At 48.0% G+C, this 26,699-nt stretch overlaps 1 protein-coding gene across 2 annotated transcripts in view; it reads right to left on the reverse strand.

The window, feature by feature from the left end:
* Window positions 1-3,649: 3,649 nt before the first annotated feature.
* Window positions 3,650-26,699, reverse strand: part of SLC35F3 (solute carrier family 35 member F3) — a gene marked incomplete at both ends in the record, with an annotated part of 157,782 nt that continues 134,732 nt past the window's right edge. For both annotated transcript variants that reach the window (XM_084202755.1, XM_084202756.1), the window contains 5 exons: window positions 3,650-3,894; window positions 4,927-5,016; window positions 6,585-6,777; window positions 8,842-8,967; window positions 14,735-14,954. In XM_084202755.1, the coding sequence (XP_084058881.1) occupies window positions 3,650-3,894; window positions 4,927-5,016; window positions 6,585-6,777; window positions 8,842-8,967; window positions 14,735-14,954 (874 nt within the window). The remainder of the gene's footprint in view (window positions 3,895-4,926; window positions 5,017-6,584; window positions 6,778-8,841; window positions 8,968-14,734; window positions 14,955-26,699) is intronic.

The raw sequence follows: 26,699 nt of genomic DNA on the forward strand, positions 1-26,699 counted from the left end.
TCTGTAGGTCATGCTAGTCTAGCCTCACCTCCCAAAACAGTTAAGCCACATGCTGGTTTCAGTGTCTTTGTTCACCTGTTGCTTACTGTGGTTGGATTTCTGCCCTTTGTGGCTGTTTTCTGAAGACTACTGATATGAATACAGCCATTCTAGACAGAAGATCAGGAAGAGCTTCTGAAAATAAGCCCATCTCTGACCTATGTGCTGATAAAAGGCTCATGAAATCTCTGTGGAGAGTTGCAATAAAAAACTATTATAAAGGTAGCAGCAGGAGACAACAGGACAAGAACAAAGGCACACAAGGCAGGAGGAGGACTGCTGTGCCTTCTCGCTGCTGTATTCTGCAGCAGTGAAAGCCAGCAGCTGCAGCGAGGCCTGGTGATGCTATTTGCTTTTCTGAGATGGTTTTTCTCAATTTGCTGTTATAACAAGCCCACTGGATACTTGTTACTGGACACTTTGAGCCCTAAGCTGGGGCAGGCAGTTGCCAGTCCAGGTCAACCCTTGAACAAGTGTGCACACTTGTGGCTGGCAGTGCTTTGTCAGGGCAGGAGATGCACAATGATGATGCAGGAGACCAGCTTCAGAGACGCCTGAAGAAGCCTCATGCTGGAGGGACCTGCACTTCTGCCTAAGGAGGAGGTTCAAGGTGGCCAGTGGTGGGCTAAAAGTGCAAATTCCAGGCTTGTGTGGCTCTGTGCTGCAGAGCAGGTATGGCCCTGCAGGGCAGTATGGGGTCTGACTCTGCAGAGATTGCACACAGTGCTTTGGGCTCTGAGGGCAAGCAGGAGAGTCTGCCACAGCTCAGCCCTCCTCTCCAAGGCACTGAATCTGTCCTGGACATCCTTTCACAGTCTCAAATCTGCAATTCAATCTTGCCTTCACCTGAAGGCTGGCCCAGTTACATCTAATGCCTTTTCAGAAGGGTTTGCTCTGGCTTGTCCTTCTGGTGAAGGCCATCAACTCCAGTTTTTTTCATTCCTCAGCTTCAGACCTGAAATGCTTTGGCACTTAGAGATGTGCACATACCATATGGACATGCTGCATTCTTGTTCTCCTGGACTTCACTGTCTGGAAGGTTTTTCTACCCAGTGGCTTAAGTCAGGTGTTTATGCTCAGGGCAAGGTGTTGCCTGAAGAAATGTAGCTCCTTTCCTCTGGTTAACATGGCTAGCTCAGAATTGCTTCACATGGGGAGCTCTAGTTTGCACAGTTCCCACTCAAAAGAGAGATGGTTCATGAAGTTCTGTTTGAAGTCCCAGCCCTTGCATGTGTTTAGCCTGTTCTCAGGAAGGATGAGCCAACAGAAGCAATGACTTAGTTGCATTTGGTAAATCAGAGTTTTACTAATGCTGCTATCCATTCTGGTGCGTAAATTCCCCCACAATCTATACTGAATGCTAAAAAACCTGCTTCCCTTTTGTTTAAAAACATACATTAGTTGCAGTTTGGGCATTTGGAGCCTTTTGAATACTTACAGACTGCATCAAACATACAACAAAATGAAGTGTGAAGATCACAGTAGATGCCACTTTCTGGGACTATGGAAAATGGAAGGACTGTTTATATATTCTTCTCTGGCCTTGCTCAGAGAGAAGGCTTGAGGAGGATGACATTTTCAAGGATGACAAAATGATTTGTCTGAAGATGGAATAAACTTAAATCTGGGAGTTCTAAGGCTAAGTCTCTATGTGTGCCCTTCAATGCAGTTATTGGAGTTGTACCTGTGCTCCCGTCTTGTGCCTTTACCCTCCTCTTTCCAAAGAAATATATATAAAAATTCAGGGGTGTAATCTCTGCTAGCAAGTCTTTAATGTCTGGTCATCAAGCAAAATGGTGGGGACAAGCATACAGCCCGGACTAGGGCCTGGTTATTAATGTACAAATTCATGTCCCACACACAGCCCTAAGTACCTGTTAGCATGTGCATGTATGGCTGCTCACTGGTGCATTCAAGGATCAATTTTTCCTTTGGTCTACTTCTGCTGAATGTCTGTTTCCTGCCTGAGGCCTAAGAGCATCCCTCTAGATGGCTTTGTCCAGGTAGTGTAGAGCAGACTGCTGTCTTGGGCAGACGGGCTAGCAGTGCCGTGAGATGCAGCCTCGGTTGCTTTGATGATCGTGTCTCTCCCTTTTGATCTCTTTGGCCAAATACCACCCACAGGAGAACTGCAATAAAGGTTCAGTCAAGAGAAGGAAAAGGATGGCACTGACTGAGGCTGAGTTTAAAATCTTTTATTATTTAGCTTTGCCAAACAGATAATGGAATCTGAAGTTGATTTGCTAAAATGTTTTGAAGTGGATGCCACCCCTGCCTGAGACAAAGAGGACCTCAGTGGCAGCAGGGACTTTAGGCTATGGCAGCAGTTCAAAAGAACAGTTTTAATTTTGTATGCAACAATGTAAACTTCAAAAATAGTAAACTATAACCTTTTTTCCCCCCCCTTTTTACATAGCATGTGATCTATCACAGATAGAAATTTAATGGCGAACCAAAATCGCGTAAGTAAACATCCTGGTGCTTACAAGTTTCATAAAAAGTGTTACATTTGATGTAAATATCTTACATTTTTAACTCTTAACACTCACAATTATGGAGTAAAAGCAACTGGCGATTCACCCCCTTAGTCCATGCTCTCAGACTGTACATCAGCGACCACGCTCTTGCCAGCCCCTTGGATCGTTTTCCGTCGGATCGTCCCCCACGTGACCAAGATTTCCCCTTCCCCACATTGGCATTGATCAAGCGCAGCTCCGCACAGGGGTAAAACCTGTGAAGTGAGAAGAGAACCAGGTCTCCTGCGCTCGAACTTGCAGTGCCCTGGGCCCCACGCTCCCACAGGAGCCACAGCGTGCGTGGGAGGCACGTCCTGATGGCGGTGGGAATTTGGGGTCCTTCGGGGCCACAAACCTGAGCCCTGCCTTTGCAAGTGCCTCGCAGCAGGACCTGGTTCTGCGTGGATAAAGACAAGAGTTCTGTAGAAGGCACTGGATTTCTCTTGCATGATTTTAAATGTGGACTACAGTCGTTTGCAGAATAAGGAGATTTGGGCTCTAGACTGCTTTCTCTCTATGCTTTAGTGCAAGCATTTTTTGCGCTTGAATTTTCCCTGCTTGCAGCGCAACATGCGCTCATCTACATAGAGTGATTTCTAAATCTTCCTTCTGCTCTTCCCCCCCCTCTTCCCGTCCCCAAAAAGATTCCCTTTTTTTTTTGCTCCTTGAAAACTTTCAAAGTACAGCTCTGGTCAAAAATAAACATGTGATGTAGCATAGCATTTGTTTCTTTTAAATCACAGTGTGCAATGCATCATTCAGTACCTAATGTTCAAAATATCTGCCCTGCTTTTCATGAAAGTCATTCTTTAAAATAACCTATGCAAATATATTTTGACTATATATTACATTCATTTAAAAAGAGAAGAGAGGTTCTTGGTTTGCAGTTTTTTCAGTGTACTACTTAAGTGAAAGGTCAGATGTGAAAAAAGTACAAGCAAACTGGACATGCCAAGACTTGATGCTTTAGATGGTGATCATATCAAAACTGTACAGGTATGTACACCGTGTTGGACAGGTGTGCTTCTTCCCAAGAAAAGACCTTTGCATCATCATATATAACGTTAACCACAAAGTTTTGGTAAAAAGAGCATTTAATGAGCAAAGGATGACATGGAAGGGCGAGTTCTCCGGCTTTTATTAGGCAGTCCTGAAGCAATGTCTCCATTCCCTTCGGGAATTTCTTCCTTCTTCCGGACTTTGAGCCGTGTGAGGAGCTTTATTACCCAGACATCCCATTCCTCTGGCAAGAGCAGCAGGAGGAAGCCCAGGCCAATAATGATGATGGCGATGACTCGGACACTATTGAAGACAATTTCACTGGTGTAGTGATCAACAACTGTGTGGGACATTGGACGGGTGTTATTACATGGGAAAAGGCATTAGGACAGTATCCCCCTCCCTCCCCCTCACCTCCCCAGCTCTGAGGGCTGGCTGTGGCAGGAGAACATGGCCATGGAGGCAGTGATGGCAAGGGCACTATTTCCTGCTGGTTGAGCACACAGCAGGGTATCTCCACCAACAGCACAGGAACTCTTGCTGAGGTGCAGGGACACAGAAAAAAGTGGCATTTCCCTTCCCTGCACAGCAGGTTGCAAAGTTTTCTTGTCACCCTGAGTGCCCTGTGAAGTAAGAAACCCTGCCCGAGCTGAGCCATCCACACACTCTGGAGGGATCACACCTTTTGTGAGCCAAATCTGCCAGAGCAGTGCCCAGCTCTGTGTGCACTTAGTCAGCATGAAGCTGGGAGCTGCCACCTGCACCGTGGCACCAGCCGAGCGTGCTGGGTTTTAGGAGCTGCTTGAGGTTGGGATTGTGTCTGCAATCCCCCTCTCAGACTCTGCAGTCTCTTGGCTTTCACTAAATTTCAGAAAAACTGTCAGAAAAATGTTCCAGGCTATGTCCAAAATGGAACTGTCCAGTGTTCTTGGTAAACACCCACAGTGTTATTTACCAAGACAAGCAGAGTTACTGTTACATATCTGGTCTAAAATGTAAGCAATTATATTTGTTTGAATTTACTGTTAAGCCTGCCTTGAAGACACCATTAAGAACTGATTTCTGCTTTATCCATGGGTTTTTATTCCAGCCCAGAGATGAATGTCTTCAAATCTACTTTGTTTTTCAGTATGCAGGCTTCTTCGGACAGTAATTAAAAAACCAATTTTAGGGATTATGAATATTCATGTAATATTACACAACACATATTTAACGCATAAAGAATAAATTTTTAATCAGTGTCATCTCTGTAAGTCTTCGAGAGAAGGTGCAAAACATGTTTAATAAATCTATTTTCTTTCATCCCTGCTGTGTATTTGAAAGGCCAGAGATTTAATGTATTAATTAAGATGCAAAGGACAGAAAATCTTACCTGCATTCACTGGGACGCTCAGTACAATTCCAAGAGAAATCAAGGTGGGGTAGGTAATAGCAATCCCAAAATTTAGTAGAATATTGAATGCTGATGAAGGAAAGAAAAATGTCTTTTAGTACAGTGAAATTAGTCAGAAGGAATGTCACTTGAAATACTTATGCTTTATTACTCTATTTGTTGTTCAAATAAAGGGCACATCAGCTTCTGTTGTTTTTCCTGAAGATACCAGAGGACAAAGCTCTGTCTGCTGCATGGCCACCTGCCTGTGACATTGCTGTTTCTGGGGAGCTCTGTATCCCTCTGGATTCCAGTGGCTGAATCAGGGTGGGTTTTGGGTACAGCCTGTCTCTCAGCATCATGTGCAGTAATTCCCACTCTTCATACTGATCCAGTGATCCCCTTGGCCCTGCTGAAAGACTTAACACTCTTCATCTGGGAGATTTCAGCTGAACAGGAGCTTCTGTCTGGGTGCTTTTTTGTAGAAAAGCTGCCTCCATTTGCAGGTGGAAGATGCTGTAAATCTAACTCTCTTCCAGGCAGGAGCTTGCTAAATATAATTTCATACAATGAAATTATACTATCATTACTATGGAATGATTATAATATCACTCCATTGTAATACCATGCACAGTTTGTGGGGTGTTTCAGGACAAATTAATAATTGCTTTGGATCAAATTCACCCTTGTTTTAAGGTGATCAGCTTTAGCAGAGTCAGGAGAGCCTTGCCAATACTGAGCTTGTTGGGAGCTGGAACTTTGACTGTCTTCCAGCAGTACCCATGTACTGCACATGCCAGGGATTGCTTGCCAAGTTCTGCACCACTTTCTTACAAACAGCTTCCTCTGAGTCCACTGATAAGTAATCTGGAGGTACTTCTGGAGTTTTGATTGTTCAGGGTGAAAGGAGCTGGGACTCAAGACAGGAGTAGAGAAGAGCTATTTCCAGTGGAAATTATTGTTTTAAGAGAGGGGATTCCATCATCCAGTGTAGGGACCAACTGTGGCAGCAAGTCAACACATCTAATTCAACAATGGACAACGTCGTGTTTCTGGTAACCTTTAAAACTTAGATAGGCATCCCTCCCCTCTGGGCTCCTTTGGTGACACAGCAGTGGCAGCACAAGAGAGGATTGCCACCTATCAAAATGTCCATCACTGTGCAGCACTACGTTTTCAAAAGTTTCCTCCTCTTTAGGACTAGCAATTGCTCCTCTTTAGGAGTAGCAATTAGCTACTACTGCAGGCAGCAGAGGCATTGGAGTCTGGCCTTGAGAGGCCTGGCCTGACCTCCTTACTGTGGGGATGCTGATGAGCCCCAGATAATGCCCTCCCAGCAGGGCTGCTTCCATCACAGCCCAGGCAAGTGTTACCTGTCTCTGTCACACAGAGTTCATGAGTAGGAGTTAGGACAAGCTTTACAGATTAGTTCCACGGTCCCTTCTAAAGAGAGCCAGTGTGTTTTGGTGTGGTAATAACAGCAGAAGCGAGGTCTACATTGGCCCTAGGAATGGGCCCTCTCATAATATCTCAAGTTAATTATTAAGTTGAGAAGGAAAACAGCTCCAATACAGGAGGGACTTGCAGTTTCCACCAGTAGCCAGTTTCTGGCACCCTCCTCCACCCCCAGCAGAGTGAGAGCTCCCCCATCTACTCACTCAATAAGAGAATTGAAAATCCGCAGAGGTTCCCCCAAGGAATGATGTCAAAAGAGCTCCAGTACTCCACTTTGGTAAAATAAAGGATGACAGGAATACAGGTAACGAAGAGGACGTTGAAGACAGCTAACACAGACAGGAATAAGGCAGCTTCTCCAAATTTAGCACTGCCCAAAAGAAGTTTGAATAAAACCTAAAAGAGGAAAACGCATGGGTTTAGCTTTCTTGCACCACCATCTCTAGAAGGCTGGTGTTCTGTTCTGGCACCTATGCAGTGATGCTTGCCAGACACTTGGGATGGCTGCTCGTGGGACTGTGCTGAGCAGCTTGTGTGGCCCAGCCTTCACCCCACAGTCCGTGCTGACTGGCTGTCCTTCCACCTTCTCCCTGGGAACTCATCTCCGGGAGGCAGATAGCAGAGCAGCAGCCCTACAGCCCAGAGTGCAGATGCAGCCTGGGCAATGAGACTGCAGGGAGGGATTTAAAAGCTTTGGTTTGTTAGTGGGAAAAGAAAAAAAAAACCAAACAGTAGAATTGAAGGCTGTGAGCAGCCCATCTGGGGCTGGGGACTGCCTGTGGACAGGTCATGTCTGGAGTCTGCATTGGTTTTCACCACAAAGCTGCAGAAATTCTGTTGGTCTGGGAACAGTTTTCTTCTGCTACTGGCTGCAGACCAGGCCAGCCAGTGGACTGTGACTTAGTGGTTTGTGCTGCAGTAGCAGTCCCCCTCAGCAGTGTCAGTTCTCTCCTTTGCCTACACAGAGCAGGCAAGTCTGCAGGGCTGCCGTGCTAGCAGGGCTCTGCCCACTCCCACCATCCCATCCCTGGCCAGTGCGGCTGTGTTGCTGCTCTGCAAAATGTCCTGAAAGCCACTTACTCCTCATGTGCCACCTGAGGACAGTGCGCTGTGTTGCCCCCAGGAGGGCCACCTCGACCTATCCTCCTACCCCAGATAGGCAATGGCTCTGCTGCACGTGGTGAGATCTGTCTGTCTGTAGATCTGCCTGCCCATTTGGCACACACAGCTCGTGGGAACCGAGCCAGACTCTGGAAAGCAAGAGCAGGGTGGCAGCAGCAGTGGCAGCAGCAAGTGTTGCACAACAAGCTGCAGAGCTTCATCTGTCCTGGCGTGCAGAGCACACTGCAGAGTAACACCCTGCTGGCACTGCCACCACCACCCTCTGTGCACGGGCTCTGGTGGAGCAGCCCTGAGACTCCCATTCCCAAAAAGAGTGGCAGGGTCATGGGAAAGGGAACACAGCTAGGCTCTAGCCTTTAATTTTCCTCTGGGTGGTGGGCCATGTCTCTGGTCCTGCAAGGAAACACTCTATTAGAGGAATGAGCTGTATGAAGCTTCCTGACCTTCCTCATGTAAGACATGGTATGATCTGGAAAAGGGAGCAAAAAGCATTGCAGCACTGTGCTGAGGGGCACAGGCAGATGCTTCTCAGTTTGGCAAGTTTCCCTGGACTGCTGGTGTTAGGGCTGCAGGGCTCTCCTGGCCAGCTCCTGTGGGATGACTGGTGCAGTGCAATTCATTAGAGCAGATGAAGCTGTCTACACTTCCTCCTGATCTACACATCTGAGCCAGGGTGGGCAAACCACGTTCTACAAATGCTTATTCCTCCCTGTGGGCTGTGACTCAGAGCACCATGAGCAGCACAGAGGCAAGTGCCCAGAAGTGTCCCAGGCTGAGTGAAATGGCTCTCCTCAGCAGAGAAGGCTGCATCTTACACGTAGTGCAGCTTATCCAGCTGCTCAGGATGAGGTCTTGAGTCATAGGCACGTGCTCTGCATTTTAAGGATGCAATTGCTTCCATGATAAGCAATGCTTTAAGCTCAACACAGGCTACATATGTTACTGAAGGAGGACTGGCCAGGGGAGGTAACCAAGTGACTCAAAGAAGCTAAATCTCTGCAGGGTGCTTCCAGAATGAGTGCTTGAATCCAGAATCTATGGAAAAGTGGCCTCATTTTTTGTGAAGGTGGGACGTCTGTAAATCCTCCCCCTGCTGGAGAAGCACTGGAGAAGACTGTTCCAAGGAAATAGGAGTTTTTTATCCTACATGAGAGCAGACATCAAAGCAAGGGAACACCCGAATGGAGTGCTGTAGAGCCAGTGTGTTTATGGCAGAGCTCTCAAAGAAGGGCACAGGGCACTGAACTGCACAGAGGTTTGCAAGTGAGGAGGGAACAGCCCTAGTGAGTGATGAGGGTGACAAGCATCTCTCTGGGGGGAAGGAACCAGTGTGCTTACCTTGTAGAGAGCAGACATTGAGGCAGAGCCCACCACCAGGGCTATCCCAATAACGGAGTGGCTGTGAAACCCATCGGCGTACGTCATCATAACTATCCCTGCAATAGCAAATATAGCAGCCACAATCTGGTTGGAGACAAAGAAAGAAAGCAAGAAAGTGTTACTAGACAACCCCCACGATGCAGAAACAGGCAATGCAGATTTACAGGTGAGCTGTACTGTACTTCTGCATCATCTGCTTATGTAGAAAATAGTAGCAAGCAGGGGCAAATACCCAGGGAGCAGATGCTGCCTGCCCTCGTGGATTCCCTGGCTGCAGGGAAGCTGCAGGCAGAGCTGCAAAGGAGTGGCTGCTCCTGTGTGGCAGGCCAGACTGCAGGGCTCTGTGCCTCTGACTGAGCTGAAGTGGGGATTTAATCTCTGTCACTGAGCTTCCCCATCAGTGGGTCCCTGCAGCCTGTGCATGACAATAATACACAAGTAATAATTCTCTGCAGCTTGCAGGAAAGGCTTCGAGTCCTGTTGAAGTTTTGGAGCAAAAAGGTTACAGAAATAAACAGGGGAATAAAATTCATACAACTACTTTCCAGTCTAGACGAGTCATTTCAGGAGTAGGAGGAGGTTGTTTCCAGCCAGCTATGCACACTGCAGTGCCTGAGGGGTGTCTCCCAAACAGAAGGAACATTCACAAAGGCAGGGGACGTGCTGCCCCTATTTACCAGGATGTGCAAGAAACCCCTGGCTTCTCTGGGATTGTCCTGCCAGATACCTCCAGCCTCTCAGGGTGTTAATTCTGGGGTAAATAGGGCTTTCTGTATGCTCATGCTTCCTAGCTCTGCAGGGCTGTGAGGGATGCAAGAAACCCCTGGCTTCTCTGGGATTGTCCTGCCAGATACCTCCAGCCTCTCAGGGTGTTAATTCTGGGGTAAATAGGGCTTTCTGTATGCTCATGCTTCCTAGCTCTGCAGGGCTGTGAGGGATGCCCTGCTTACAGCACATGCCTTTTTGCTGCACACTCAAGGTGACGCCTCCAAGATGACTGAGGTATTAGTTTATTTTGATCCACAGATGGGCAAGTGCCAGCCAGCTGTCCCCTCTGGCAGGACCAGACTGGGGTTTTAAGCCCATCAGCAGGCTGCAGCTGCCTACACATCCATGAGCCTCCTCTCATCTTTCCTGCTTCCCACCAGAGATACTGGGGCTGCTATGAAGAGGCAGAGGGAAAGTCTGTGTGCCAAGCTCTGCTTCTGCCTGATCAGCAAGGTGTGGTGAGGTGCCTCTTTACCAGGGGCAGGTCCTAGCCCCAGCAGCACCAGCAGCCTCTTCTCTGGGCTGAGCGGGGGCTGGTGCCAGGGGACACCCGTACACCAGACAATCACCCAGCAGATCCTTCCCTCATGCTGACATCAACACCTTTAATTTCCCCTAACCCAAAAATGGCCCGTTTTTGCAAACAAAACCGTATCAATTTCTTCACAGGGGTTGCTGTAGAATGGCAGGATGGCATAAGGCAGAATGCTGATTTATGGCTTGATCAGGGGGGAGCCCAGCACCCACTGCAAAGGCTGGGTATACACACTGCAGATTTGGAGAGGTTCAGATACAGCATCTTGGCTTGCAGCCCTCTTGGCATCTGGTCTCTCCGTGCCCAGCTGCAGGACATCATTTCTAAAGTGAAGTTTTGTGGTGGTGTAACTGGGCCCTATGGTCCAGGACAGGTTTCTTTTAAGGGCAAGGAGAGAACCCCCCCCTGCATGGCTCTACAACAGTGTGGGGCAGTTCTCTCACCAGTGTGCTGGGGCTTGTCAAATAAAATTCAGACACTCTGTGTGGCTTCAGAAGCACAAGAAAAAAGGTCATTGCATGAGACTAGCATGAGGGAGATGCAGAACAAGGAAAAAGAGATTTGCCTTCACCCAACACATAATTAAGTGAAGGAAAGCTTTGCCGTTGCACCCTGTGGATGTGAAAAGTTTACAAGGATAAACTCAGGGAAGAAAAAAATTCCATCAACGACTATTAGCTATAGAAGCACTGCTTCCATCTCAGGAAGTCCTTGAGCCTCAAATTGGTGGAGGCTGGAAAGTCTCATGAGGAAATATCATTAGAGGCTTTTCCTATTTAGACAGATTTTTCTAGGTGTCTGCCACAGGCAGCTGCTGCAGGCAGGCTTCTGGGGCAGAGGCACCTTGGCTCTGACTCACTACAGCTCTTGGGAGAGCTGCAAGGTACATGGCTCAGGCTTAGCTGAAAGATGGCAACTCTGTGCCTTCCTTCAGCAACACCTGTGCTACAGATGAGTTGACAAAGGGTGGAAGATGCAGCATTTCCTGTAGCATCTGCCCTGGGTGTGGCCGTCCTCCTGTGAGCGGTGTGGGGCTTGTCCAGCCTTCACTGGCGGGCTGAGGAGAACCACAACCACATTCCAGGCTGTGGCACCCAGCTGATGGGTGAAGGAAGCCTGCCTCAACCCCCTAAGGCAGCTGTGATGCCTCTGCACGGGAAACCTGAGGGGTGCAGGCATGAACTGCAGAAAGAAAAGTCTCCAGCTTTGCTGTTAACATCAGGAGCTGGTCAGCTTCAGAGCCCCTTCTGAGAGACCGTGTCTCTGCAGTTTGAGATTTGCTAAGACATGTTTTTCCAAGTCCCACAGGCAGATGTGCTTGTCTATATGTTATGTACACAGGAGGCACTTGCAGGTGATGGCTGTCTTGGATCCTCAGCTGTTTTATTCACTGCAGCATGGAGGGAAACACCAAAGTCAAAGATCAAAGCAAATAAATGCAGTCTGCAAACAGCTGTGCTGGGGCAGAGGTCCTTGCCCCTTCCATCAAGCACGTCACAAGTGTCAGATGAGCCTTGGCCCCCGTTTGCAGTGTCCTGTTGACCTGCCAGGGGTGCCCCAGACACCTTCTCCAAACGCCTTTCAGCCTGTCTATGCAGCGCGTTGTTGGTGGCGGTGACAGGCTGCTCACATGCCACAGTGCCCACAGATGCCACAGCACTGCAGGGTTCACAGAGGCAGTGCTGCAGGCACTCACAGCTTCATTATCTCCGCGTCTTGGACAGCTCCCAGCCCAGCCAGTCATTCTCTGGGCACAGTGAAGGGCAAGGGGGAAAAGCTCGACTTCATCAGGAGAGATGAAGGTACTTAAAAGTACCTGAATGGCAAGGATGTAACTCTTAATTGCTCTTACACTTATATTCCAGCTAAATTGTGATGTATGTGCTTAGAGAGCTAGTAGTTGTCCTTCTGAAGGCCAAGTAGATAACTGTATTTGCTTTAACTGCACTGAGCAGCTGCCTTTCTCACCTTGCCTCTGTTAGTGGGCATGAACATGGACACCCAAATGTGCAGTCAGAGCTCTGCTGTGGCATATCCATCCTGCTGCACTGGTGTGGGGACGGAGTAGGAGCATGGGAAGGCACTCTCCCCCTTGTGGCCTTGTCTGCCAAATCCCCTCTCACAGGGTGCCTCTAAGAGGGTCAGCAGCTCTGACACAGTGTGGCCCCGAGGCACCATGTGCTTTGGGGCCGGGCTGTGTGGCGGCTGCAGCCCCCAGGTCACTCCAGGGAAGCCCTAGCAGCTGTCTTTCCTCCTGGTTGCCAGCCCCAGGAAGAAGGCAGTGTTCTGGGGTCATCCTGAGGCTATCCCCAGCAGCTCTTTCTGCCTGCTGCTTTTCACATGGGCTGCGCAAAAAAGAGAGGAGAGAGGGAAGAAAATTATTCTCTCCAAAGATTCCATGCTATGTCCTCTGCAGACAGGAGTGCCCCAGCACTCCCACTGTGCCACACAAAGCTGGGTGGTAGAACTGCTGTGCTGCCATGTGCCCTTCCAATCTCCAAGGACAAGTGCCTTCTCACTCTCATATTGCCACAGGTCAGGGTGCCACAAGTGCTTAAGAGCAAATAGCCCAGTCTGTCCGCAAACCCCTTCTCCCTGCACCCAGGTCCCTTGCTGGCCTGTCACCTGGGAAGGTGTGTTCCTTCTTGGTTTCAGGAGACAGCTGGGCTCCTTCTCAGGAAGCCCCCCTGCCACAATCTCACCACTGCCAGGTTCCACAGGGAGGGGCTGGAACACATGGCAGGAGTATCACACAGCCACCACTGCTCTGGCCCCTCTTCTGCTTCTTTGCTGCTTCCCCAGAGTAGAGCAGATAGGAAACAAAAGACAGCTGGACATGGCCAGGACCAGCACCTGGGTCTGCTTCTCTGCTCCTTCCACTCCTTCTGCCCCTTTGAGAAGGGAGGCATACAGAACAGGGTTCATCCCCCAGTGCATGTCCCCTGCCATGGCACAAGACAACCCTCCCAAGAAGCTGCTGTAAAGTCCCTGACCGTCCTGGCTTTTCCATCATGGCAATAAACTCAGGAGAGCCCAAGAAGCACCTCTAGTCCAGCATGTATGTGCCCATGTGGGTATCCCTACACACACAGGCTGGTTTCTTTCCCTCCACACCACAGCCATGTCCCATGGTGGGAGATAGCACAGTCAGACTGAGGAGCAAGCTGCAGATTGCAGTGGTCACCCCTCCGTACGCCATCACTCCTGGTGTCCCACCACTGCTACAGCTGAGAGTGCCACAAGAGAGATGAAGACACAAAAATACCTTTTTTTATTTTCATTTATCAAAATGGCCAGCACATCCAGCTTTGGTAACAATGAGACTTCCCTAGCTCCAGGATCATTTCAGGATAGCCTTGCTTCTGCACTCAAAAATCACAGTTAATTTGTTTTTAGGGTAGGGCTACTTGGGCAGAGGGGTGGGCAGACACCAGCTGGCCACGCTGAGCTTTTGGCAGGTACATTTTGCAACCATCCCCTGAGCAGCCTCTTGGCTGCCACCACTGAAAGGCTGGCCAAGGCCTCCTGCCAAATTTTCCTGCCAGAGAGCAATACTTCCTGAAAAGTTAACTCTCAGCTACTCCATGCAACAACCTCCTAGCACCACCAGCCTGGGTGGGTGAGCAGGGAGCTCCTCAAGCAGTGGGCAGGAGACAGGAATAATTAGAGTTATTGCTGTTGATCTTGATTATTAATTAAGATTAATTGGTGAAGCAGGGAAAGAGGAACCCACTGGTGCCTTTTCCTTGCAGTTGCTCCTGGCCCTGGCAGGAGCTCCTGGGCCCCGGGGAGGTGGGTTACCCACCCACCCACTCTGCTGCCCAAGACGTGCTGAGGGCTGCTACAATGGCAGCAGGGCCAGCAGGGAGGCAGAGGCATTCCGTGGGGTGCAGAACTAAAGGTGCAAGCAAACATTTGGGGTGCCACCAGAAGAGCAGCCCACAGCTGCTGGCCAAATGCAAGTCCCTGTGGACACACACGTCCGGGCCACAGGTGGGCAAGGGCAGCCCAGCTCTCCTCTCCTGTCTGCAGCTGCTGCACCTGCACACACACAGGAGCTGCAGAAGACAGCTGTCCCACCCTGCAAGCCTGCTGTCACACGTGGGAAGGTGAGGGCCCTGTTGAATTCCCAGGATGGGACCAGAAGGGCATTGTGCGCAGCCAGGACTCGTGAGGATGTGCAGTTGGGAACACCCAGGTCTGGTGGCAGCTTGGGAATGGTCACTTGGAGGGCGTTGGCAAGGGCTGACACACATCCACAGCGGAATGAAGACAGCACATATCCTTCGTGACCCACTCCGGAGCAAGTCACCTCTTTCCTGAAGGAATGTGCCCAAAGGCATTGGGCTGGGGGAGCCAGGGGCTCCAGGAGGTCACAGGCACCTGGGAAGGCTGCAGGGAAGGATGCAGCCCTGCTCCACAAGGACTTCTGTGCCCACACAGCTGTCTGCACGGGTGCTGCTTGACTCAGCTGGCAGGAGGCAAGGGGTAAAGGAAAGACACGAGGGTGAGGGGGAAGAGGGGAGACAGAGATAAGGAGTCACTTACCCTCACTCCCATGAACCTGTCCCTCAGAACGATCCATGAAAGCAAGAACACAAAAGCTTTGTTGCAGCAGAACAACACGGAGACATCCGTAGTGTTTATTTTCTTTATTGCATGTAAGTAAAGGTAGTTTGTGAGTGTCCAAAGAACACCAAAGGGCGCTGCCTTGGTAAAAAACACCTTCAAAGTCAAGCCATTGTCTCCAAAAAATCGGCAGCACTCCCTAAAACAAGGAGAGAAAGGCAGTGTTATTACATAAGCCAGACACAGTCTGCAGCAAATATATGGCTTTTTTTGCTCCTCTCCTTTTCCTTCGGGGAAAGAGAGGCACACACCTTAAAGAGGAGAGAAAAAAACAAGTTTCAGCTTCTGCTGCAACAGCCAGCACCTGCACAGGATACAAGCAGGCAGGGGCTGCAAACAAGGGAGGGGGCTGCAAAGAAAGAGCAAAGGGAGAGGTGGCGACAGGAGGCGAAATCTCGCTCTTCCCACCAGTCCCTTCACAGAGAACATCTTGAAGCAGCGTGGGGCCATCCTCCTCCCTTCACCCCTGAGGGCACCAGGATGCTGAGGGCCCAGACTCGGCAGCAGAGCCCCTAGCTCCCTGCTCCTGCTGAAGCCATGGGAAGCTGGTGCCCGCCTGATCTGCTGTGTGGGGCTGGAAGAAGCCTTGCAGGAGCCTGGTCTGGGGTTTTTCCACCCGAGGGGAAGGACCTGGCTCAAATCTCCAGCAGCATCAGGGCAGGAGCAGGAGGGGGTGGCAGGCAGCTGCCTGCTCCCCTGGAGGTGACAATATGGCACGGTAGCACCCAGGGACACGCTGGAGCAGCAGTGGGCAGTCAGGAGCTCAGGTGTGCAGTCCAGGCTGGGGATGCTGTGAATTCCCGAGCAGGAGGCAGCTTGGGCAGGTTCAGCCCTGGCACAAAGAGCAGAAGCACCAGCAGTTTGTCTGTCCTGAATGCAGCAGCAGGACACAGAGGTGGTGAGGGCAGCTTGGCCCTGCTGGCAGGGCTGGCATGGGGCTGCAGGGCTGGGGGGAAACCCTCCTGCAGCCTGTGCCTGCCTGGCTGCGAGCTGCAAGCTGCCAGCTGCGTGGAAATTCAGCACCACACAGAGGGAATGAATCAGCCTGGGGGCTGGGGCTGAGGCCAGCAGCCTGCACAGTGCCCTGGCCTGCACTGCCATTGCTCACTTTCAAACCTGCAACCTCCCCGGGGCCCTGAAGTTCTTTATTGGGGTGTTCTGACAAAACCTGACCAGAATTAAATTTCCTGCTGACAGTGATGGACGAATAGTTTTTCACTGCTGTCATGAATTTCAGGCTGTTTGTTTCCCGAGACTGGGCATGTAAAGATCATTATTTGGATACTGACGAAAGCGTTGTTTTGATCCACTTTCCCAGCAGACAGGGCTGAACCAGATGAGTACCTAAAAAACCCCCATCCATTCTTTGAGCCTCATCAGATCTCTGCATCCACAAGCCTACACCAGCCTACAGCCCCTCTGCTACCCTGCATGGTAGAGGAAACACATTTTTTGTGTTTATTGGGTTTTGTTGCCTGCCAGTCCTTTGTATCAAATCACAGCTATGCAGAACTTGCCCATCTCTGGATGAGATGACCCTGTACACAGGCTCTTTCATTTGAGCTGCTGGTTCTGCATTGTGTCCCTTGTCCTCTGCACGACTGCCTGCTGGCAGCAGCCTATTCCCTGCCAAACCTGTTAACTACCTCTCTGAATCAGTAGAAGAGCTGCCCATCTGCACTACAAACCACAGCTTGACTTCCCACCTGCTGGAGCTGTGCTGGGCTGTTCAGGGATGCTCATGACCCTGACAGATGCTGCCTTTGCTCAGCAGGATCCATTCTCCCCTTCCACAAACAGTATACCCACTTCAGGTCTGGCCTTCAGTCCTGCACAGCGCTGACTGTACCAGACCCCTGCCACAGGGGACACAGGGAGTGCAAAAGGAAGCAGAGGCACACTGAAAAAGCCAGTCCCAAACTTCGTTAGAGGCTTTAACCCGCCTCCTAAGACACCATGGAGGGTTTCACTGCCAGGGTGTCATAGGCAGCCAGCCTCATGCTGTGAAAACAAAGAAACACAGGCACAGTTACAATTAAATGACATGAAGCAAGATTAGTATGAGAGGAACAGGAAGCCTGTACTCAAATGAAAGGACAAAAATGGAATTTATGTTGGGATTCATCCTGGGGGAATAAAGTTCCTCCTGCCAAAAATCTGTTCCACACATATAGAAGTGGCTATCACTACTTCATATACAGCAGCAGCATGTGCTTTTACTGTCTTGTGGGCCTGATGATTGTTCAGTAAATACCACTGGACTCCTATGGCATCACAGCCTGGATCCAGTGTAGTGCCACGCTGCCCCAAAGGACAGCCTTGCCCTGAGCTGCAGTGCCCACTTTGGGGGTCTCTCTTTGCCCTATACAATAGAGCTTCCTTTCAGTTGTTCTGGCTGGCTTCCCCAAGCGTGAATGACTTTTCATAGGCTGGCTCCAGCTTTCAAAGGAGACCTCCTTGTGGCAGAGATTTCCTTGCCCAGCACAGAGCACTCCTAGGGCTGTGGAGGGTGCTGCCAGCCATGCACCCACATCAGCAGTGAGCCCTGCTGTTCCAGTCAGGGGCACTCCTGCAGACGGGTCAGATGGCTGCCTTGGACCTGGCACCTTCAGCAAAGCATGAGGAGCATCTGGGAGAAAGTGGCATATTTTGTGCACCAGAATGACTGTGTGCCATACAATAAACCTCTCACAATTAATTGTCTCCCCAGGTTTGTCACTGCTTACTGGGAAAGCTGATTTTTCCTTGGTGCTGTAGCACAGCTTGCGAAGCCATACCAGGAAGCCTTTGATGAAGAGAGTTTTCAGTGAGTAATGGTAGTTAAATAGTTATGGGGAGCAAGGCAGGACTGTGGTATAACCTATGCTGGAAGCTCAAAACACTCAGGGATGACTCCAGAAAAACCAACCTTCATCTTAAATATTTGGGCAGAACATTTGAACACAACTGTTCCTGCTGTCCACTAATTTCTGGGCCCAGCACAGACACAGGCACATCCACTGTGTTAACCCCCACACTGTGTTAAAAAAGAAATTGTCATCTTAGACTGACCAAACCTATTCCTGGTCACATCACCAGAAATCCTGCACCTGCTGCTCTCACCTTCCTCCTCAACTCAAAAGCTGCTTAGGTACTCTCTTGATGATACAGTTTTGCTTGCTGGGAGCACCCTGCTTCGCCCATGGAACAGGGGGACTTTGGGTGTGGACGACAGAAAGGTTACAGGGAAAGTGGTTGCAAAGGTTACAGCCAGAAAGGTTACAGGGAAAGTGGTTGCAAAGCTCAGGTGTGCCCTGGCCCTGTGAATGCCCAGATCATGCTGAGCATGGCTTCTCTTTGGCAGAGAAGCTGCCCTGCAGAGCCCCTCCGCTGAGAGGATCTCCCCTATAATCCTCAGTGTGAGGAGTAAATTCCTGCAAGTGTCGAGCTGTGTGCAGTTAAGGCGGCAGCACACAGCAAGGAGCTGCGGCATTGCAGGGTCTAATGCTGCATTTTTGAGATAAACCATCTTCCTGCATTGTTTTCCTCAATTCTGCCATCGTGAGCTGGCACTCCATTGTAATCTCGGCAATTGGTTTAAAATATAAATGCAAGGCATTAACAAAGGCAAGAGCCTTTGTTAAGGTCTGTGTAGGACTGGAATGGATATCAGAGGAAGGAGATGGGAAGGAAAATGTGCTGGCTTAATTGCCACAGCAGCAATACAGGAAAGTTTGCTTCCACCCAAAAGTGCCACATTCATGTTCAGACAACCTGAAGGCTGCTACAGCACTACAGGAATTGGGGTAAAAGATGCTACAGAAAAGCCTAAGGCACAGCAGTCTTTTGTTTGTGTCTTAACTCTAAATTGTTAGCTGGTTTCTTTAGGTTTCGTGTACTAGGTCTTGTTCTTCACACTGTTTTTGTGAGTATCTTCATTAACCCAGCAAATGGCAAATTAGCTCTACTCCATTAGGCAAGTCTCCAGCACAATACTTGCAAAATAACTCCGCCACTGGAATCAAGCATCCCCAGTGAAGTAAATCAGAAGTCATCAGTGCCAACATTCTATGCTAAGTAAGAGTTAATTATATTGAAAGCAGGTGTTGCATTCAAATAAAACTTGCAAATGAAATACGACAGTAAAGCTCCACTTTCCCCCCACTGAGTTAACAATTATATATTTAACATTATTCATCTTCCACTGCCTGTTTTGTCTTTAACCATTGCTAGGCAGTCGTGATGTTTCCCCACTTCTCTGAACCTCGTGCAAATGAATTTATAAAATCTTGCCAACACTGGAATTAATGCTTTTCCCCCATTCTGAAAAAAAGAAAATCCTACCTATGAAGAGAAAAGGTAGACAAGAACGAGAAAAAGTACACACAGTGTGTTGCCCCAGGCCAGGGGTTTGGTCTCGTGATACTCCCTGCAGAACAAACCTATGCCAAAAAGAGTTGTAAGCCATTGAAACTGCCATTACATCTTTGGAAAATCTGCAGTAAGGTAGAAAATTTCTGGGAGCAATACACACCCTAAGGAAATACTTTGCACTAGCCAGTTATTTCTCCTTTCCAGACTGTTAACTTTTGCTAGAATTTTTTCATTGTCTCAGTGCTCATACTGGAGCCTCTTCCTGCAAACCAGAATTGGATCTGCCATTGCTCTTAGAGGGTAATATTATTTCTTTGTAGACTGTGCTTCTTACTTTGACCTTGCAAGGTCTGTACCTGCAAATTGAATTTGGCTAAATTGCTTCTGATTTTCAGCAGAGTGAGCATCACCTCCCCAGAGCACAGCAAAGCCACCACTGTGCCAGTGAATCCGTCTTCTTGATTAGAGATTGGCAGGCAAAACGCGTTTTGCTAATCCCTGCACCAATTAGGCCTGCATGGGTAAATAATCTGCAGATGTGCAACAGTCTCACATTTTCTGTTCCATGTACAAAAAAAAAAGACATGGACTAAAATGTCATGCCATGTCTTCTGGGAGGACTTGTAAGCCAGTTGTAGGAAGCAAAAGAAAAGCAGAGAGACAAGATGTGTTGACAGTAATAGGAGAGAAGGAAACTAGACTCAAGTTTAATTTCTCCCAGTGAAAAACCCCACAAGGACGTTTGTTGTAATTCATCCCGTTAGGACCACAGCATTTCTCATGCATTAAGCTCACAAGTGGAGGTAAGCATGACTGCTGTACAGATAAAATGCAAGCTAAATCAATATATTCTTCAAGAATGCTCTCCAGAAAAGTAAAGATGCGTTTTGCAGAAAAAGGGATCGTATCTCCAGCTTTGCTTCCTTCCCCTCTGAGCCAGCACTGACCCAAAGGGTAGCCATGACAAAATAAGCCTCTCAGATGGGTGGATTTCAAAGCAGTGCAAGAAAAGGGTGAGCTCAAGAAATCCATTTTACAGATGTGCAAGCTGGGGCACAGAGCAGCAAAGTCCCAGGGTGCTTTAAAGTGGCAGGATGAGGGCTGCCTGTTGATTGCACCTTTAGAGAGATGGGGATTTGCTTTTCCTGCGTGTTTATTTTAGAGCTAGCTCCTGTTCCTTATCAAGACAGTCCCCGAGCGCCTTTTTCCTGAGTCACCACAGGTTCACATGCCAGCAGAACAGTTGCACGGAGGCTCCTGTGGTGTGTCCCAGATCATAAATGCTGTGAATAAACCTGCTGGCCTCAGCACTTTGCACAGAGATGCCCGGGACTCCTGCCATGGCTTTTATTGCCCCGCTGGTTTGAGGCTCCTACAACACAACCTGGGTACCCCTGCCTGCAGCTTTCCTCGGGAAAAGTGCCTCCAGGCGCTGGGAGGGCACAAGTTTCTCCTCAGCTTCCATGAGGCAGAGGTCTGAGAGCTGTCCTGGGTGTGCTGGTGTGCTCTGCCTGCCGTGCTGCCTGCAGTGCACACTGAGGAAGGCTGCAGCCCACGGCCAAGGACCTGTTACCCCTCAGAGATGTCTGTACTCACCCAGTCTGTCTGTGCTGGGGCTGCACACTGAGCTAGGGCTGCAAACCCTGGCCCTTCAGCCTCCTTATACCCTTCCTAATGGGAATGGCAGCACTGCAGCCCCAGAGGTAACATCAGCCCCAGTGACAATCCCCACTGTATCTGGGGACAGATACAATGGGTGGCTTATCTAAAATACTCTAATGGCTTTCATTAAAAAAAATGAAACCCTTTGCCACATGCATATTTTTCTGTAGGCACATTATTAAATGCAAGAAATTACCACAGAAGCCAATCAAGCACCCAGCTGCCACTTTTAAATGTCTGTGCCTGCGACTGACTTGATTACTTGTTTCTACACTTAGTTTGGGGCTGGTGTTCTGCCTTTAAACTTTTATCTGTTCTGGGAGTTTCCAGCTCATTTGCAGAAAATACATTCTGATAGGCAATGGAATGAGAAAATTGTCTTCTCTTAAATGAAAGAAAAAAATAAATGAAATAAAAAATCCACAGACTGACCTTCTCTGAACTAGAGAGATAGAAGCAATTGGTTCTGCTCAGCACTGCACACGTGCCATACTAGACATTTGCACAATAAATGGTCCCAGGAAATGCTTAGCTATGGATTTACATAATAGACCAGAATGGCTCCAAAAGAAGCAAATAATACAAATCTTACAAACCACCTGAATACACATTTTCAAGACAAGTCTTAGAACAGACTCAGAAACCTTAATGAGAGACTGTTTAAACTAACATTTAAATAAAAAAGCTTTAAAAGAACAAGACCAAACCACATTTCAGAAAATGCAGCAAGTATTCCTGGCAAGAAGAAGCTTTTAATGTGACAAGATACCTTCAGCAGTCAGCCAGCTGAAATTATCATGAATTATCCAACATTTTCTGCCTTTAGACCCCAGAGGTACCCAGAGCCTGAAGTACTTTATGCTCGTCTAGACAACCAGCATTATACAAATAAAATGTAAAACTGTTGCTATGTGCAAGCTCCAAACACCCACAGACCAGGCAGGCATCGCACTTGAACACAGAAATGAGCTTTTTAGTTTCACTCAAAGATTGCTTTGTGAAGCACCTTTTTTTCTGAGCCCATGAGAAATGCAGCCCTTGACTTGATCTTGTGAAGCACTCAGGATTGGCCTCAAATCTTTGTTGGAGCCCACCAGAGCAGGGGCCAGGAGGGGCTCACACTGCACATTCACCTCCACAGCAGCAGGGCCTGAAGCTGAAAGGGGCAGGAGGGGGATGAAAGCCTCGAGGGTTCCTGGGGGTCACTGGTGTGCCCAGGGAGGCACAGTTCCTGCTGGTGTTTGAGCCAGGGCTGGAAGATGAGCTGGAGGGAACATTTGCACAGTGGGCTGTGATGGAGAGTGTGCTGGGACCCAGAACCACGCCCGAATGGAGAACAGGCAAAGGACTGTCAGCTCCAGCAGCACCACGGACAGCCAGGCACAGGCAGCCAGGGCAGGGTGTGAGGAGCAGCTAATGATCTCTATGGAGGCTAATGACAATCCTTAGGGAGCTACAGAGCAAGCTGAGAAAATGAGCAGCGCCACATCATCAGACAGCATTTACTCAAGAGTTCAAAAAAGCCCAAGAATGAAATAGGGAATTCATAACAGGGCTCTGTAATTCCCTTAAAACAGCTTTCTTGCCCAAAGCAAATGTCACATTGATTCTTTAAATCCAATTTGTGTGCTGGCTATGGTTGGCCATAAAATTTGAAGATGACCATTTGATTGCTAGTTAAACTCTGCACCTCTTCCTCCTCCTGGGTTCATCAAGGAGCAACAAGGGCAGGGAATGCCCAGTTCAAGGAGCATGCTGGCACAGCCAGGTGTTGCAGGCACTTGCAGGTATTTTCATCCCAGGAGACTGGCTGGTGAGCAGATGTCCTTAATGCCTAAGCCCAGCAGGAATGCTCCTGCTTGTACCATGCACCAAATGGCTGCTGCCATCCTCCAAAACAGGATGCTGACTGCTCACAGCAACTTAATGCTGATGAATTCAGACCTTCCTGAGGATCTCCCGCTGCACCAGTCACATGGAAGTGGCCTGGGGCTGGTGGATCTCCAGAGGGACATTCCCCTAAAGGCTCTTGCTCCTCACTTTTATCCTCTGCAGTTGCAACTAGAAAAACCCCCGGGGCTCTGCCTGCCTGAAGAGAAGCAGCTTCTCCCGGACAGGGAGCAGCTCAGCACCACAGCTCCTCAGCATCACCAGCCTCCTCAGCCACCTTCTGGGGAAGGGCATCCCTGCTGTCAGATCAGCTTCAGAGCCCTTTTTTCCTTGCCCACTGCAGGTGTGTGTTGCATTAAAGAGCAGAGGCTGTGTTTTGGATGGCTTGGGAGATGCACTGGCACCAAAGTCACAACTAAACTGCATCCTGCATGGCCCAGTATGAATGGGTTTGCTAATGTTGGCCTTTAAAAGATTAGTTAATCAAACTGGTTTTTGGAAGAAAACCTGAACCACAAACCCACATTATTTTTAATGTAACCCAAGTGGATTAGGCAATTCCCTGCAGGCCCCAGCAGTTTGGAGAGGCACTTTATGCAATGTTTCAGTACTTCATTTACCGAAAAGATTAAAAGCATGGAAAGCCTTCCATGGAAAGCGCTTGGAAAGGGCACCAGGAGGCTGAATTTGAGGTCCATAGTGATGGCTTATCACAAATTTTCAGGGAGAGCTTGGACAAGTCCCCCAGCCAGCCTGTCCCCCCTTGGCAGCGGGGTATGGGGGCCACTGTTATTTCCCAGGGCTGTGTTGAGGTAAATGCAGCCAAGCATTTGTGCTGCATTCAGCGTGTGCTGAGGGACAGCATACACAAACTGAGGCAGAGAAAACCCAAACAATCGACTCTCAAGGCTTTGACTGCCGGAGTCAACAGCATCACTGCTCTCCATCACCATCCAAAATTTCCATTGACGTCAGTGGATGTTCTGGGTGTGAAAGGCCTGCAGACTCTGAAACTGTGCAGCAATCGCTTGTGGATATCTTAAGCATGGCCTGATGTGATTTAAATCCAGCTTGTCCTCTTCAGCTGTGACCTGAACCACTTAGTACTTTTTGGAATGGTCAGAATGAAACTTTTAGGAGAAACTGGCCAGCTGGCCTACTGCAAATTAGATTTTTGTAGTGCTTGGCATATGCAGGCCAAAAAAGTATGCAAGAATAAAATGCTTTTCTAGCAGTTGCTGTCTTGGCTTCTGTGCTCTGCTGATATAGAAGTACGGTGCCGATAGGAGTGGGAGCAGTGCTGCTGTGTCTTGGGAGAAGGAACAAGACAAGAGGCAAAACAAAGAGGAGAGAAATATATCAGTGATAAAATTGGCTATGCTAACACCCCGAGACAGCTGTTACTGAAACATATATATATATACCCTCACACACGTATTTAATTTACACCTTTATGCCTGTGGATTGCCAGAGAGACTCTGTGTGGAGATTTGGCTCCAGCTGGGCAAAGCCCCGTTAGCCCTTGCTACGGCACTGCCAGCCTTGGGCCAAGGGCATAAACTAATCAACTTCATAGCCTAAGTAATAATTGTTCAGCACCACGGCAGGATACTGGAGATACAGGAAGGCACGTGAGTCAGGAGATACCAAAAGACACATCATTAACTTGGCAGCTAGTCTGTGAAAAGAAAGAAAGTTATACAAAGAAGAAAGCTGAGAGTTTGCTGACATAACAGAGAAGCTGACACAATGCACAACTTGCCTCGAGATGCATTAAGTAAACGGGACATAGAAAGGAAATAATCTTTCCTAAATACTTGTATTTGTGGTCATTTTTAGAGTACCTCCTCTCAAGAACAGGTGAATCTTTTCTGTTTGAAGTTTGTTTGCCTTTTCAGTTGCACTGCTGGTGTCCATTTAACACAAAACCAGAGCACTCTCAGCCCTGTACTCCCTTACTTTCTGTTCTTCAGCAGTCATCCCAATCTTGCACACAGCAGCAGAGCAAGGAGCGGACCATGGAAGTGGAATGAGGAGGTCTCAAGACTCTGTGATGGTATCTGCCCTCATCCCAGAGCCTGATTGAACAGCACCTTTCAGAGCGCAGCAATCTTTGACAAGCGGCCTCTGAAAGACTGAGAAATTTGGCAGTCACATGAGGTGAATGAGTACAGCTAATGAGTTTGGAGCCAAAAGGGAGGGCTGTTAGAAAATATGATGTCCATTGCTTCTGAGATTGAGATTTCTAAGCAGCTTTACTTGTTTTGATCTTTCTTCCAATAGGCTAATCCCTAAAAAACATTGATGTTGTTAGTTGCATTAAATTTGTGTAACACCTTAGTATAAGTGGCAAAACCAGAGCAATATGTAAGAGAAATTGAATGGCTTTCATCTCTGCTACTGGAACATTGAGGTCTCTCAAGTGGCATACAATAACTGAGAATGGCTTGAAATCAATTTCCTGCTGTCCAAGGGAAACATGAAATTTTCCACTCCCCATATAAGCACTTTGCTGCTTGAAAGTAAACATGCAAATTAAAAAATACTGAAAGTGACTGTGTTTTTAAAGGACCAGATAGCACAGAAATGGAGCCACAGGAGCTGAAATGCCAAAAGAATGTTTAATGAACGATTAGGCAGCGATAACTCCAGTGAAGAGCTGCAGGAAGTTGTGTGGTTTGGATTTTTGAGGGTAACATCTCCTCTACAATATTGTGCTACAAATGTTGGTTGAAAAGTTGTACATGTTTATTTTAATTCAATTTGCAGTGAAATAAAATGCCCATTCACTGAATCAGAAGCTTCTGAAGAAGGGTACAGGTTAACAAAAAAAAACTTACAAAAATTCTAAAATAAGTTTTGAAATTTTTTGATTTGAACAATTTAAGTGTAATTTGTTTTTTTAATTCCTAATAAATATCAACTAAGTCCGTAGTGGAAAATAATGGAAGTGAACAAAATCAGCAGGAAATTATAACAAAAAATAGCCCGGATCATATTGTACTTGAAAGGTGGTTTTATTCTAATTTCTCACCTCTGTATGCTCTTGGATTTTGCCTGTCATCCATTTAGAACAAGATTTCTTTCAAAATTTCAGAATGCATCCTAGAAAGCAAAGTCTAATAATGACCCTTTATATTATCCCTTAACAACTCTTCTCTGTGACTGCATAAAAGGCACTGCTGACCCAAGCTTCACAGCCAAGAAGGTACTTTCTTGAAGGGAGGGAGGGCAATTTTACCCTCCGTAGCCTTACAATATAGTTTATTATTATCTTCATAATAAGACCTGTGGAGGAAATATTAAAAAGAAATAATAAACCTGATCATGCACATGCCAGTTCAGAAGCCTTGTCTCCAAGGAATTTTCTCCTCCCTACTTTTCAGAGTTATAAAGGAATCTGTAAAATTACACGCAGTATTACATGAGGATCCTATATAAAAGCAAAATCTTCTCTGAAGGCTCTTCTCAAGACACAAGTGTACAGAGCATCAACTTCATTTTCTTTCTGAGCATGAAAGGCGGGACTACAGGATAAATACAGGATATGGTTGTCTTTCAATCTTCTTGCACTCTGAGGTGTCGGCATCTTCATAATTCTCTCAAGATCTTTTTATGCTTATGGATTGATGGGCCACGCATTCTTACATGGCTCAGAAGCTGAATCAGTTTCTTGATCCATAAATCTGCAGGCTGTGAACTTTTCTCCTTTGTACACTCCAAAGAAGTGAGCAGGGTACTGAATTTTGTGATAGATTCTCCCTCCAGAGAGGAAGCTGAGCTACTGCAGAACAGTTCTAGGAACATGATTTGTGCCTACTTTTGCAGCTCAGAAAATTTCCAGCTCCTTCCATCAGCTCCTTGAACTCCCCAGACACCCCAGCTGAAAAGCCCTTGATGTTTCAGAGTTGTGGAAGTAGGTAACCCTTGCCTTTCCTCCTCTGCTCAAGCCAGCAGCCTCCAATTCCAAAGAAACTAC

Source organism: Fringilla coelebs (assembly GCF_963513975.1).
Source record: "Fringilla coelebs genome assembly, chromosome: 3".
In the NCBI taxonomy this organism is placed as follows: Eukaryota; Metazoa; Chordata; class Aves; order Passeriformes; family Fringillidae; genus Fringilla; species Fringilla coelebs.